Below are 16,698 nucleotides of genomic sequence, written 5' to 3'. Positions count from 1 at the left end.
CGCGGTGAGATGGATGTGTAACACATGCTCCTGAAGGTGGCTTCTACTGGACGGTTCCTGATCCCAGCATTTTTTCGAGGAAAACCTAAGGGAAAAAGTTTCAATAAAAGAAATAGTAATTGAGTTGTGTGTTGTAAACATAAAACTTGCGAGGACTGTGGAAAAATGAAAACACGAAGGACTGCAGAAAGATTTCAATGAAAACTTGATAGACTAAAAAACTTCCTATTTAATTTGATGATTTATGCTGGGGAGGGTGCTTAATCCATGCTCCAAGTCACTTAGAAAAAATGCCTTGGCTATGGAAAGTACTTTATCTGACTCTTAGACTTCACAATTAGGGCCTTGCACCTCTAGTTATTTACTGTCAATGATATTAAAAACATCGTCAAATAAGACAAAATAATTGAATACTCAGTGTATTAAACTCCCAGTTTAAAGGGCCTCGGCTCATTGAATGAAGCTTTATGAAATCTTTTCAAAAGATTTTTATTAGCTGATTTATTGTGGTATTCAACCGGTATATTCTTCGCATTATTTGACAATTAAAACTTAGCAGAATGCCAAGCAGTTTGTTTTGTGCAGAACTACTAACGGTCGAAGCTGAGCAGATTGCTGAGCTTTTCGTTTTTGCTTGGATCCGCTAAGGATTGAAGCCGAGCAGAAATCCGAGCAGTTGGTATTTGCACGGATCTACTTACGATTGAAATTGAATTCCGAGCAATGATTACCGAGCAGCTCATATTGCGCGGAGCTATTCATCAAAACCGAACGGAACCGAGTAGTATACCGAGCAGCGCTGTTGCTTGGTTGAGTAAGTTCCGAGCAATGTTTTAAAAGTTGGCGTGTTTTATACCTGCATATTTTGAACTTTAGGGGAAACTGTGTCTTCTGTAATCATTGCAGATGATTCATCTGTTGTCACGAGAACAGTTATGGAATGTCTGGGAGATATACATGTCTTCGCGTGAAGACAACATTTCTACTTATAGCATGGCTTCGCAATTATAAGTCTAAGCTTGGTGTGTAGGTACATGTGCCACATGCAATTGGCATAATAATTTTAGACAACTGGCACTGGGGATTTTTTAGCTAGATAACTGTGTCTTTTTAATCCTCAAAGCTAATTTGACATGGTACATGGTTACTTTGTACTTAGTAATTGTATGTTCATCCATTTCAACTTTTTTGAACTATAGTGCTGCTATTTGCCCAATCAAATTGCTAGATTTCGATCGTTTCTCATAAGTCAACACTTCTATTCAAGTGTGATTTTGATGTGCGTAGAGTTACAATGTGACTAGCATAATGAATGTCAGCACCTTGTTTAAAAGCTGCACGTCGATCGTTGAATAGTGGAATTATAGGGTGGAATTATCTTGATTGTATCCATACGAAGTTTATTAAGTGTCAACAAATGGTCCATTACAGTCCCTCTTATTTATGTGAAGAGACGCTCTTAACCGGCAAAACCGTGGTTTGTTTCGTGTTATCGTTGGCCTACGTGACTGACCTTGCTTGAGCGTTCGCTGCCGGTGCGCTGCTTCAAAGTTATGAATAAAGTATTATATAACTGATTGTTAATGACATACAACAAATAAACCTTTAAAGAATGGTACCTAGTGTCTAACATTCTACTGAAAAGTTCCGGATTGATTTACCGCATATTTTTTCATAGTGAACATTTTAGTATATGAATCAATGAAGATGATTGACCGACGCGGGTGCGGTTGTATCAGCTGTTGAAGACGTTCGATGTAAACAATAATTTTACCACGTGCGCGATGAAAATAGGGACATCTAACTAACAAGCACTGAATCTTTTAATTACATGTGATTTGAATAGGCATCTGTGCTCGTTTTTCAAAAAGTCGAATTTTAATTGACTCCTATTGTATAGGCCTAAGCCAGGCCCTCGGAATTGAATTGAATTTGACACAGTTATTCGACACAGTGTAATTTGCGATGAATCTTTTCGAAAATAAGCTTGAAGATTGGGTTTGGTGAGATGTCCACCCCTATTATAAAAAAATGTCATTGGTGATCAAATATGGCTGCCATTGGGGTGGCCATCTTGAATTTCTTGTTTGCACTATGCAGCTTGCAATTCTTGATGGATTATCACAAAATTTGATGTGAGTATCAGGGTAGGTAAGCTGTCCATGTCTTTAGTATTTGGAGGTCATCGGCTTTCAAATATGGCCGCCAGGTCAGCCATCTTGAATTTCTAGCACGAAACAGCCTGCAATTCTTGATGCATTTTCATGATACTAGGTGTAAGAATTTTGGTAGGTGAAATGTCTACCCCTTACCGAAAATTGAGTTCAAGATGGCCACCAGGATTGCCATCCATCTTGGATTTCTTTTCAGCACGATGCCTACACCAATTCTTGATGCATTTTTTCATGTAGTGTGATCTTTGGGGCAACTAAAATGGGCTTGTCTTTTCATGTAAGGATATATTAACAGAAAATGAACATTATCGCCACATAGCCTATACCATCTTAACTATTTTAAAACTTGTTACATCGTTACAGTGTCAATCTTTCTGTAAGACTTTGAATACTGAACCATTCATCTTCTACTGCGTCATGAAGGTATAAGGCCCGTGGGCCTCTTGTTAATACTTGGTGGCGCTCCTAAGAAATTCAAATGGAACTGATGAAGACAGTTCTACAAAATTTTGTATACCAGTTCTTTAGTGTGCCGCTATTTTTACCAGAAGAAAACCTGCACGTTGGTTGCCACTATTCATTATTTTTGTGCTTGAAAAAGCTTTGTTACAAAACATAAACAATAGAAGATTTTGCTGGAAATTGATTTCCCTCAGGAAATAATGATAATATTTATTTGTATACCGCTGCAGAGAAACCCCAAACTGTACAGGCCCACATGTCGTTACATCACTATGTTATTACACAGATAATGCACATACTTAGGGAAATCTACGAACCCAAGAAATCTTTACAATACTCAGTACACGATGCGCAGTTTATGTAGTACATGAGTAGGATATGAAGCAATAAATTTGGTTTTATTTTCTTAATTTCCAGTTACATGAATATGACAATGAGCTTGATTACTTCAGAGATAGAGTTCACGAGTTTGAATTGGATTTTCCACCAAGGTATGTACATCTATAAAAAAAGGATAGCGTTCACTCCCTTTTATACATGGCATATGTTTAAGAATTCTTGATATGCAGAGCATTGTGTCTTGAGTATAAGTGTTACAGAGCGTCAGGCCTGTGGGATGCCATGGAGTAATCACGTCTGGCTATACACAATGTTTACATTTGATGGTTTCTTTATGCTGTGAATTCAAAAACAGATTGATAAAAAACATAACATTTGTTTCATGTGAACTGAAACTTAACTGACATCTTTTTTAAAAACATTGAACATTATGTTGACTTCACTTTCACTAGATCTGTAAATTCTATGGAATCCTTACTTTTGATAATTTATACATTTGATATCAAGATTTAGATATTTTGTAAGCCCACTTGGGACTTAAGTCCTAACAGGCTATTGTGTTCTTTTCATCCGTCTGTCCATTCGTCCATCCGTAAAAGTTATATTGCAAAGTTTTGAAGATGATTCTTTTGATGGTCTTGATATTTGGTTTATATTTGGTATCTGCCCTAGACATATCTTCAGTTAAAAACTGACACACTCAGAACAATGATGGCCGACTGATGGCATATTTTTGATGCTATTAACTATAACAATTTTTCAAGAAATGCTGTGCTATGCCAGGGTTTCTGTGTTTTTGAGAGATTCATAAAACAAAAACTAGAAGAGATATCAAAATATAAATCCCACAATCACAAGATTGGAAAAGCTTTTTTTCAAAATCGAAAAAGTTTTTAAAAAATCGAAACCATAGAAATAAATTAAAAGCCCAAATTTTCGGTTTTAAACCATTTTCAAGGAGTAACTCATGTGCGTACAGACAATACGAATCTTGCCAACTTTAATTATTGGTCGTATTAATTGATAATGCGCACTGAGCTTCGTGTCATTAGGCCAACCGTTGGCTGAGCCTATTACTATACAAATGGAGCGAATTTAAATGACATGGTTTCCAGAGCAAAGGCTCTTTTATTGTGCAACTGAGCATATATTCATACATATCATTCATTAAAGCATTATCCATTCTCCAAACTCTACGTAGCTGAATTTTGAAAGAGGGCCTCGCTGAAATTTATATGAGCTTTTTCGCGAATATATGATCGCAAAAATATTGGTTTTGAAAAGCCAATCAAATAGCAAAGACTCCTCTATGATTGGCTTAGCCGCAGAAATCAGCAGGTGTGCACATTAACCCGCGGTATATTGTCTACCGTTTTACTTCCAGGTTTTATTTAAAGATCTAAAATTGTATTTCAAGATCGATTTCTGTGAAAGCTTGAGTTGATTTGGGTTTTGGGAGGAATATTTGTATTAGCACTACAGAAAATATCATTGACCATTGTGCAAAGTCCGGGAAAAAAGCTTTTTCTTAAATTGGATAGATGACCTTGATATACTAATTAGCCATGTGCTCCAACTACAAATTCAATCAAATTTTATTCCGCAAAAAATATCAAATCTAATTCAATTTTACTTTATTAAACAAATAAAAACATCAAATCCAATTCAATTTTGTTTTGAGCAAATTTCAGAAAATTCAATTCTATTCCGCATTAAAATCAATAAGACCCAAGGGAAAAGATTTATCTGAGGTATTTGTTCCTGCCAGATCCAGTCGCTGTCTGTACTACTTTTGTATTCTACGATTGTATTGTGTAAATTATTATGTATTAGACTGGTTACCGGTCTCTATCTTCGATATGAGCTTACTGTTTTGATCAGTTCAAAAACCTGGTGAAAAAAAGGATAAATTCGAGCCTTGATTATTTCTGCACCGGTAGCTGGCGCCATCTAATTAACTAACACATCAGCGTTTCAGTCGCAGCGGAGTTCGGATTTTAGATGCAACTATATTTCAACTTGGGTTGTATTCTCACTTTAGACTGGTTACCGGTCTCTATCTTCAATTAGAGACCGGTTGTGCCCATCCTCCATTTTACATTTTCGATGCATGTCAAATAAGGTCAAACATGTAAAGTAGCAAGTTACTTCCTGCTTAAGATGGCATCTCTTCGAATTTGCTTAGCTTCGAGCGATATCAAAATTGCCCTTTACAATGGACCGAAAGACATTAATTGCTGTAAGTATCAGATAAATCCGCTGATTATTTACCTGGTACTCGGAATACAAACTAACAAGGATCGAAATCTAATGCGAGGTGAGCTCTGCCGCGACCGTCACTGAATACAGAACATTCTTAAGGAACAGGGGACATCCTTTCTGAGATGTATTTAGTGAATTGATGTTTTAATACAGTTGACTATATTTAGTATCTGAATAAAGTTTACAATTGTTGAACTCCTTAGTGCTTTGTAAGATCAGATATTTGGATCCACCTCAGCCTACTGATTTCCTGATACAGACAGCAAGTTGGGACAGTCAAATTAAGAGACTTGGTCAAGACAAGTTACTCAGATCACACTGGAAATTCGCAATATCCTTTCTCCTCATGGACCACACAATGTCAATGTTGACTTTGCTAGAAATCGATTATAAAATTCATCACAACCAATTCTTTTTCACTGAATTCAATATTTATTGTTCACTTCTGGTACAAAATCTTGTTCAGCCCCTGACAAGAGAATAAGCAATGAGACTACGTACTTCATGACATAGAACAGTAGTTTTTTTTTTCATTCACAAATTGGGACGATCCTGATATCCCCGATTTGAATGATAGTGTCTTTAGAATCATAAAGACCATGTCTCGACCGGACAGATAATCCAATCACAATTCAAATTGAAGGCCAGCTAGTGCAGTTATTCACAGAATCCAGCTCTTTAAACCTCATCAGTTTATCAGATCGTGAGCAGTGGAGAAATTAAGTACACAACATCTTGGCGCAACGGCGCTTGCTGATGTAACTGATGATGATGACGATGACGATGACGATGACGATGACGATGACGATGATGTTACCTTGTTGATGTCATTATTTTCACTGGATCAACTGCTGATGTCCAATGTCACATTAAGAACAATCAATCAATCGCCTCGAGTGAACAAACAAGTAGCCTCTGCTGCAAGGTTCAGTATGTCAGTAGTGGTATAGTAGCATTGTATGTATTGTTGTTTCCATCCACCAGTCCAAATTGCTGATTGACGACCGGTGGGTTTCGACGGCGCTGTCACGCAGCCATCCTGAATTGAATACCGATATTTTCGGTACCACACGCTAAACAAGTGCCTGCAGAAGCGTTACCTGGCAGTTTTAACGGAATTTCTTTCTTCATTGGTATAAAAAATGACTTTAAAGAGGTCCATGGAACGTAAATCGAGACACAGTGTAAGCGCCATGTTACATTGTTCACGTGATGAAATACTGAAATCTGATTGGATCCCTAAAATCCGCGGAAGATGGCGGACGGGCCATATTGAATGGGACAGGCAACCAGTCTAATAAGGTATTGACTCTGAGCTGGGAGTGCATTTTAACAAATTTAACCCACAGAATGCATCATCATTTGCTATTTTATGAAAAGCTGACAGGCTGGCCATAGTGCCACTTGGGGCTCTTATTTTGTTCTAGTGTTTAGAGATACGGACCCGTAAACGTGGGATCCGAACCTAACTTGATTAAATCTTGAGCCAACATTCACCACTAGTTCGTAGAATTTCGGAATTTCGATCAACATTCTACAATAGCGTCAATTTGCATTTTAGGAACCCGGAAGTAAAATTCTTGGCTTTTTCGGCAACAAAAGTGCGATTTCTGTCCATATGGTCGGCCTTATTAAAAAAAAATAAAATGTGACGAACTAGATATTGGTATCTAGTTTCTGAAAATGTATGCTTTCGTGGTTCCATTTCTTTTCATGTGATATATAAAGTGACACTCGTCTGAAAATTTTGTACAAGTTCCTAACATTTTTTACGCTTCATTTTCCGATTTATATTCTCCTAATTTTTGAAGACGGTTGCCATGTATTAACTTACTTATTATGTTGATGTAGTTGACTTATTCATCAATTTAAGTGCGTTATGGTGCTTTTTATAGACGATTTGAGATAATAAAATTTTTATTCCAAATCCAAGTAAATTTAATTTTATTGGAAACACGTTTCAATGCCACCCATCAAAATATTTGCTTTCTACTTTAGATACAGTTTAGCGTAATTTCTTCAAGGCAACAAGTTATTGGTTGGCCTTACGCCCATAAGGCCCTCAATATTAACAATTTTCCCAAGCAACGAGCGTAACTTTCAGGGCAAAATCACAAAATGAAATGCGCATTTCGTATGAATCACCTCCTGATTTAAGACAACTCATGAACTATGAGGGGCTCTGCTGTATCATCACAGCGTTCAAATCGCTGCTTTCTGAGGTACGTTATGTGCGAAATTTGAGAATATAGAATTCCTGTCTTTTTATTTTAAGCTTTTCATTTATTTGTACCTGTATCGTATTTTGCAGATTTATATTGAAGAGGAAAGAAATGTATTCGATTTACAGGCAGTTGCCAGATTTGTTGTTGTGCTGCAGCTGATTCTAGATTTGTCACCGGTCACCCGCTCAATTAAAAGGATCCCATGATTGACCGTCCAAGAGCAGTTATTGCCATAGCCAGTGCCTGCTGCGGGATCGAGCCAGATGCCGTCTGACTCATAATCATATTAATCGAAAGACTCTTGTGGAATATTCTATCAAATAGAACTAAATGTTCCGAATTAGGTACTTAAAACATCAAATTTATCACCTGCTGGATCTACCAAACTCTGACCCTTCATGAGCGAGCTTGTCGGTCGAGATTTGTTGGTCGACATGCATGCTGGTTCATTCGAGACTATGCCTTTGGCTGAGTCAATATTCATTTCATTCAAAAAATCTTATATTCTGAAATATTCCATTGAAATGAAAAAAACATTCAATAAGATACATCAATTGTCCGTTATATATTTTCTTTTTCTTCTACCCATCCATCCAAAAGATATTTTAATCATCAAATATTCAATTCTTGGAGTCATTTCCAGGCCTTTCTTGAAGTATACAGGTTAAGCTTGCCGTGATCACTGGTTAATTATAGTTCATTGTGGCAACAACAGTTTCTTGAAGGCAGAGGATTTTCAACAACAAAAATTATTTTTAGAATGACAAAAGACTTTTATTTGAAATATTGAAAATATAGAAATAGAATCATGAAAACTATTCAATAATCAGTCCAATCGCTATCCAACAGAAGAAAGGTCACTAGAGGATCAATGCACACGCTTATCAACACAGCTGATCGTATATTGTTCCAATCTCGATAATATCCATCGTACAAAACTAGTCTTTTTCAATCCGGCAATTAGTAGTCGAATAAACGTAGTCCAAAAGTCTGTAAACAACCATGTGCAGGGAGGAAAGTTTTCCGGATTTATACGGAATTCCGGATGAATTCCGGATGGGGGGTAGGGTTTATTCGAAAGTTTGTTGGTACCAGTTGCCGTAAGAGCGCCGCAGACCAGACAACATTTATTTCGTTTTACATTTAGATTCTATTACTGACGTTTAGCAAGTGTATAATTTCCTTCTGTTACAATTATCGATCTTTCGGCGATAGCCGTGCACCTGTGTGACGTGACCTCATTTGTACGTGTAGGCTACGTCTATTTATAGCCACTAGTAGTAGTACGTATAGTCAGAAAACATAGCGTCTTCGTGTCTCCCGTGTATATATATATATATATATATATACATACATATATTCAGTTATTACTATTTCCAACATCCTCCCCGCCGCAAACGATGGCTTTTATCCTATCAGAGGCGATTTTTGCTGCACGTCTCGAACTGCATCTCGTCGCTCTATCTGGAACCACTTTGGGAATGATGACGGTCTCCTCCAACTCGCTTTCACTGTTGATCTCTAGCGGATACAGTTTGTTTATTGGTCTAGAGGTTCGTCCTGAAGTTGTGCAAATAATTGTGGAACGAACTTTGTTATCTAGTCCGTGGTTTAGGTTTTTAGCCCACTTGGGACTTAGTCCCAGCGGGCTATTGCGTTCACTTTTCGTCCGTCGTCCGTCCGTCCGTAGACGGAATCCAGTTATTTTGGGAAGTTTTGAAGACGCTTCAAGGTAACGTCTTGATATTTGGGTTATACATGTATCTACCCTAGACACATCTTCAGACCAAAAACTGGCCCTGTCAGAATCAAGATGGCCGACTAGCAGCCATTGTTGTTCGCCAAAATCAGCACTTTTTACACATTTTTGAACTTTTTGAGGGAAATTTTGAAGACGCTTTGATCAATTACCTTGATCTTTCGGATATATGTGAATCCCCCCAGGGCCCATCTGGGTCGGTCGGACTCAAGATGGCCGTCCTATGACCTTTTTAGTGCCCAAAAATGTTAATTTTGGCCCGAATTCTGAGTCCTGTAGCTTCCTACTGGTTTGCCATTTCTCATTGCAATTTGTGATGGGTATTCTTTGGAAAGGGATGTTTTATACCTGAGACAGGTATTTTTCATCAGCCAATTATGACGCAATTGGCGGCCATCTTTGTGTCACCAGTACTCATGCATAAGTGGGAAAAAGTTTTTCCACATTATATTGATACCTAAGCGTATTTTGCTACCACAATCAATTAGAAAGTTGTAGCTCATAACGTGTTCTATGATTGTGGCGAGTTTCAAGGTAATTGGATTTCGTATATGGCCACCAGGGGGCGTTGAATAATACAATATCTTAGTATTTCTATATTAAATGCGTACCTATGCATATTTTGTAACCACAATCAATTGGAAAGTTGTAGCTCATGACATCATCTATGATTGTTGCGAGTTTTAAGGACATTAGTTTTTCTATATGGTCACCAGGGGGTGTTGAATAGTAGAATAACTTAGTATTTCCTTATTATATTGGTACCTAGGCATATTTTGTTACCATGATCAATTGCAAAGTTGTAGTTCATGACATGTTCTATGATTGCGGTGAGTTTCGAGGTCATTGGGTTTTGAATATGGTCACCAGGGGGCGTTGAATAGTAGAATGACTTAGTATTTCCATATTAAATTGGTAACGAGGCATATTTTGTTATCACAATCAATTACAAAATCGTAGCTGCTGACATGTTCTATGATTGTGGTGAGTTTCAAGGTCGTTGGTTTTTGTAAATGGTCACCAGGGGGCGTTGAATATTGAAATTGATAGATTGTTGAGTATTTGAAACCATTTCCCTAGTGGGCATGGTGTCCCTGGACCCCTAGTTTATCTGTATTCATAGATTCATTATATCGACGCGGTAATGAAATCGCAAATATTTTAACTAAATTAGCATTAATGATTCTCCATTCATCCCGTAATGCTATGGGTAGGGTTTGGTCCCAGTCATATTGACCCTTCCATAGTTTTTGAATGAATATTTTGCTCGATACAGTGACTTGCCCAAAAAAACCTAGTGGATCGAATACTTTAGCTGCGTTTCGAACAATTTTACGCTTTGAAACTAAATCATCAACCAGAAGTTCACGAGTCGCTAACTTCAAATTATCAGTGTAAGCATCCCAAATAATACCCAGTAGTTTGATAATCTGTTTCTCACTTAGTACATTATCAGAATGTGCTAGAATCCGCAAATTCTCACTGTTAGAAACCCATTCATGTAAATTAAAACCCGCATCTAGCAATAGTGAACGTGAAGTACTGAAATAATTACTCAAACAGTCATTGGAATCGCAACCAGAAATTATGTTGTCAATATAGATATTTCGACGTATGTCACTAGATACCTCTCCAGGATTTTGTTCTAAGTGATAGTTAAGCGTTGCGTTAAGTATAAATGGTGAGCTAGTCGCCCCAAAGAGAACAACTTTGAACCTGTGTATTTGAAAAGCACTTTCCTGATCTGTTGGATCAGAAAGCCACAGGAAACGAACAAAATCTCGATCGTCCTCATGAAGGATTACGTGCAAGAATGCTTTTTCAATATCAGAACAAAAAGCATGCTTACTCAGCCTGAACCGATGCAGGATTGAGCGTAAATCGTTAATCAAGCACGGTCCTCTGTGAAGACAATCGTTCGAACTCGGTTTACCGCCAACACAACAACTTCAATTATAAACCACTCTAATTGGTGTGGTAGCACTATTCTTGATGACCGGGTGATGAGGGATATAATGGCACGGCCTCATTAGAGGGTCACTTTCTTCAACTAACTCAATGAACCCTCTATTGACTTGATCTCGGATAATATTGTCATAAGTGTTTCGTAATTCAGGGTTCAATTTTCGAACCATAGATCGTGTCCTCGCTTAAGAAACAGTATAATTATCAAATAATTTGAGTTAGAATTACGCTCATTCAGCGGCCCTGATAATGAATAGCCTAATTTTGACAAAACTGCGGTAGGTCCATGTCCTCGAATCACTTGACCGCCTACAAATGACCAATATTTATCAACACCTATGAGCATTGAAACATTGAAAGAGTTAGAATTAACTGCAGGACTGGCAAACTTCAAACCCTGTAAATATGGATATTTTTCAACCGCTGAATGAATGCAATTAACTAATGATGACGCTATTTTAGGACAGACTAACGCATCAATTGAAATGTTTTCACCCGATAACGCTTGGATCGACAATCTAACAACGTCCATCTTTCGATGACCCTGTTTCGTACCTCCAAAGGTAGAGATATCTACATTTCCTGATCGAATAGGTACTAATTGCAATTGTTTAGTCAAATCTTCAGTAACAAAAGAACGCGGTAGAACCTTCATCGAAGAGCAGGTTTGCTGCACATTGTACGTTGGATATCGGGCTGTAAACATTAGCTACTGCAGTTTTAAGCAAAATGGTTTTATTTGCAGAAATGTGATAGACCTTGCTCTCCTCAGAAAGTACTACGGATGCAGACTCTTGTTTTAATTCTGCACCCGATTCGACCGTTTCATCTTTTTTTTCATTAGACTGAAGACGATCGACATTTCTATACTCGCATAAACTGGAGTGATGTTTATTCTTACATTTTTTACATCTAAATTTTGATGAGCACCTGCTAACAATGTGAGGACCTAGACAATTGAAAGACAAACGTTTCGATTTAATTATTGATACCCGTTTCTTGGGGTCGGTAACTTTCCCCCAATCTGTAGGATTATGAGTTTCACCACAGTAAACGCAATGACGTTCTTTAACACTGGTCGAATTAACGGCAAATGACGCAGTCGGTAACGTTGAAACAGAATTTTTAGTGATAGTAGTTGACTCCTTGCCTGGACATAATACATTAATTTCGGTTTGTAGATAATACTGTAACGAGCAAGAGTCATGTCCAAGTTGCCTCCGTTTTGGCGCGCAATATTTTCTAAGACTTTTTTTTGGTAATTTCTTAACAATGATTGGTACTAATAATCTTGACTATGTTTCGGGACCATGTCCAATGGCCTCCAATCCACGGATACACTTTTCAATCGAATGGCTGTATTCTCGTAATGATTGCTTATTAGAATTTGGTGGATTAAGTTCAATCATTGTATTCATATATGAATTGATGATTTTATACTCCTGGCCGTATCTCTCGATTAAAATGCCTACTGCTACGTCGTAATTAGCTGACGTCAAGGTCAAACCGGAAATAGCCCTAGCTGGTTACCCTTCCAGTAGAATACGTAAATAATTGAATTTTTCTGCATCGCTCATGCCTGTAGCGTTGTGTATAGCCGAACAATAACCATCCCAGAATTCGGGAAAGTCATTGATGTTGCCAAGAAACTTTTTCAATATCAATTTAGGCAAACAACGATTTACATAACTGCTATTTTTGAATTCTCTAGTAGTTGGATCTAACGTTGATCCCAGACATAAGCGTGTCTTACCCAAGCAGCTAATTCTTTTTACTATCTTCTATGAATTCTTCGGCCTCCTCTACTTCTTCTTGTAGTTTTTCTATGTCGGTTAGGTTCTGGATTGATTCATCTAGAATTCTTATCTTCGACAGCTGCCTTCTAATTGACTCAATGCTGGATCCGATTTCGTCGAGCTTGGATACTGTAAGACCTTCTGCCAATACCAAAGATTCAGCTTTTAATATCGTCTTCGTCACCTGGCCGCGGTGACCCCCTCTCGATTTTTTCAAAGGAGCCAAATCTGTGGTTGCTGTGTCTGTAGACATCTTCGATCCTGGTCACGGCACCAAATTTCGGATATACCAGGTTCGATCCAAACTTAGAGACGACAGCTCACTCTGACAGTACTAACAATGAGGCGTATTTCTCATAGTGAACTAACTCAGTTTTGACTTTATTTCCCCTTTTATAGTTACAGAATCCGCTGAATAGTAAATTGAACAAACAAGCATAAACAGGCAGTACAGGTTGTTCGGTTGTTCGCTTTATAATAAGGATTACAGGATATTACAATCTACAATACATTGAACATAATACATATATACCCGGTATATATATATATATATTCAGTTATTACTATTTCCAACACGCATTTTGTCGTTCGCAAAATATCTATCATGTTTGATTTTTTGGTTTACCTTTGTCAGCAATATGAGGTTGGCATTGAGCCAATTCATGTAAAATCGCGATACGTTTTTTTATGTGAGCATTTGTTTCATTGGTTCTCGGCTTAAACGACGTATAAACGATGCGATTGAAAACATGGCGAACCTCCGTCGATGTACATGGTCAACTGAGTAAATATTCTACGAAAACCTGTTTTTGGCGGGAAAATTCTTAGCTCTCGCGTATAAAATTGCAATGATCTTAGGAAGAGAGTTCAAATATCCGAATAACCATAGAAGCGATAACATTAAAAACCTCATTTTCTAATGAGTGAATACAGTTTATTAACACGAACGTTTTCGGGATCATATCCCCTCATCAGGTGAAATACAAGTGAATCAAATGATTAAACTACAGGTTTATATACAACATAAGTTACAAAATTACAAGTGCTAAATTCTAAGCTAATTACAAACCAAGTATTTAATTACAAACTAATTATTTGAATACATTTAGGATAAAGGATGAGCCGTTTTGAAATAATTGTTGATTTAAAGAGGGTCGTTGCGCTTTAATAAACAGGGCCTCCCTAATTTTACAGTCGAGATCAGATGAACCTTTGTCTAGAATTTTGAATTTGTTGTTACTGAATTCCTGATCACAAGTGTGACAAATTGCGAGATGTTGTCCAATCGCAGAAGTCTTTGATCTGTGTTCCTTAATCCTGATGGCCAAATGTCGTTTAGTTTTCCCAATATAGGAAGTGTTTATATCACATAAACAATTAAATTTATATATGACTTTAGCCTTCAGCGATTTAGGGGTAGCACATTTCAAAGAGAAAAAATTCTTAATTTTGGTCGTAGTGAATGCACATTTCAAGTTGATTTCAAAATTCCTTTTAAATAGATATTTTAATTTTCGGGCAAATAGGATTGACGGGTTACCAATATACGGTAATGAAATGAATAGATCAATTCCATCTTCAACAGGTTTCGGTTGAGGTTCTGAGTTCTGTTTTGATTTCAAAAATCTATTAATACATTGATCGATGACATGAATAGGAAACGCATTAGATTTAAACAGATTTTTCAAGAAATTGATTTCTTCTGAAAAGATGGTCCAATCACTGCAAATATTGTAGGCACGAAAAAGCATGGTATTGATGAGTCCTATTTTCCATTTATACGGACACATGGCGTTGAAGTTCAAAAGTAGGCCTGTGTTGGAAGCTTTCCTGTACACTCGAGATATAAAGTCACTACCGGTTTCTAACGGAATTTGTATTTCGGTATCGAGAAAAGGTAATAGATTAGGACCTAGTTCAAAAGTGAATTTAAGGTTAGAATGGAGGCGATTCAATTCTTCAAAAAATAGTCTATAACTGGATACATTTCGAAATATGCCGAAAATATCGTCCACGTATCTCAGGTATAATGTCGGTTTGTAATTAGTTTTGGAGAGGAGCAAGTTTTCAAAATGGGCAAGACAAAAGTTCGCTAAGGTTGGGCCTAAGGGGCTGCCCATGGTGACCCCATCAACTTGCTTGAAAATACGATCATTGTACATAAACAAACCCGAAGTTGCGATTTTAAGTAATTCTTTGAATGTAGCCTGATCATATGTAGGTTTAGAGTCGGAAGCATATATATAATCGGAAACTATATCAATGGTTTCTTTCAATGGAACATTAGTGAAAAGTGACTCTACATCAAAACTTATTAGAATATCAGAAGGTTTAAAAACGAATTGTTTCAGTTTTTTAAGGAACTCCCAAGTGCTATTTAACATGAATTTAGACGGTATATGTGGTTTAATGATTTTATCGAGATATTTGGCCAGGTTATATTCAGCAGTGTCGATCATTGATACAACGGGTCGAAATGGAAAGTTATCTTTATGCACTTTGCACAAACCATATAATTTACCAGGTTGGCTACCGCTTGGGTAGATAGAATCAAATATTTCTGAACTTACATACTGTTTCACATGTTTTCTCAGAAATCCGCAGATTTTGGTTTCATTAGATATGACAGGGTGATTCTTTCTCACATTTTTGATTTCAGTAAATTTACTTTTATCAAATACAATTTTATCTAATTTATCGAAATATTCGTTAGAGTCCAAAATAACAATGCCGTTGCCTTTGTCAAATGAGCAGATCTTAATGTCCTAGTTTTTTCGAAGTTTTTCAATCGTACGGTAGAAACGTCGGTTCCAGGTCGAGCCACATACTGATTTAGCGCTGTTGATAAATGAGATGGTCGCATGTCTAATACTTTCAAGGAAAGAGTTATTCACATTCGGTTCGCCGCCAGATATAGTCCTATTTTTGTGGTAAACAGTTTTTTCAATACGTGATTTAAGGTCGATTTCGTTGATATTTTTCGGAAGAATGTGATGCTTTAAGCCGTAACGTAGTATCTCAGTTTCTTCTAGGGATAGTTGATAATTTGATCTATTGATTAAGCAATCCGGTGCTGGGTGACGCTGATCTTTCCACAAGTTTAAAAGCTTGCGTTCATGACGTTGCTGTGTTTCCGAAGTTAGTTTCCTGCCTTTCTGGTTAAGTCTAGTGAGCCAAATGATTGTTTGAATCCAGGTCAATTTCTCGCATAAATCGGATTTGATTTTCTTCAATTTACTGTTGGTTTTAGATAATTCGGTTTTAACATTTTCGATTTGATTCTTCAAGATTTCGAGTTTGAGATTATCATTACTTGCATACGCTCTCAGTTTCGGAGGTTTGAATAATAAAAACTTCGGGCAGATTCGTAATTCCATGCATCTTTGAAAGTAAGATAAATCCAAGCGTAGTTTAGTCCATTTGAGATACAGTTTTTCACATTTGCGGAAGTCTTTGACGTACACATCTCTCTGTTTCGCACAGTAGAAATAGATCTTAGGAAGAGAGTTCAAATATCCGAATAACCATAGAAGCGATAACATTAAAAACCTCATTTTCTAATGAGTAAATACAGTTTATTAACACGAACGTTTTCGGGATCATATCCCCTCATCAGGTGAAATACAAGTGAATCAAATGATTAAACTACAGGTTTATATACAACATAAGTTACAAAATTACAAGTGCTAAATTCTAAGCTAATTACCAACCAAGTA

The 16,698-nt window shown here is 37.1% G+C and overlaps 1 protein-coding gene across 1 annotated transcript in view; it reads left to right on the top strand.

Annotated features, from left to right (window-relative positions):
- Positions 1 to 16,698, top strand: part of LOC141900106 (inositol polyphosphate-5-phosphatase A-like) — a 221,486-nt gene that overhangs the window by 170,515 nt on the left and 34,273 nt on the right. Inside the window, exon 11 of the mRNA XM_074786850.1 lies at positions 3,054 to 3,127. Within this exon, the coding sequence (XP_074642951.1) occupies positions 3,054 to 3,127 (74 nt within the window). The remainder of the gene's footprint in view (positions 1 to 3,053; positions 3,128 to 16,698) is intronic.

The sequence above is a fragment of the Tubulanus polymorphus genome, chromosome 2, assembly GCF_964204645.1.
Source record: "Tubulanus polymorphus chromosome 2, tnTubPoly1.2, whole genome shotgun sequence".
Classification (NCBI taxonomy): Eukaryota; Metazoa; Nemertea; class Palaeonemertea; order Tubulaniformes; family Tubulanidae; genus Tubulanus; species Tubulanus polymorphus.
The sequence above is the reverse complement of the archived record's forward strand: the minus strand, read 5'-3'. Positions and strand labels throughout refer to the sequence as shown.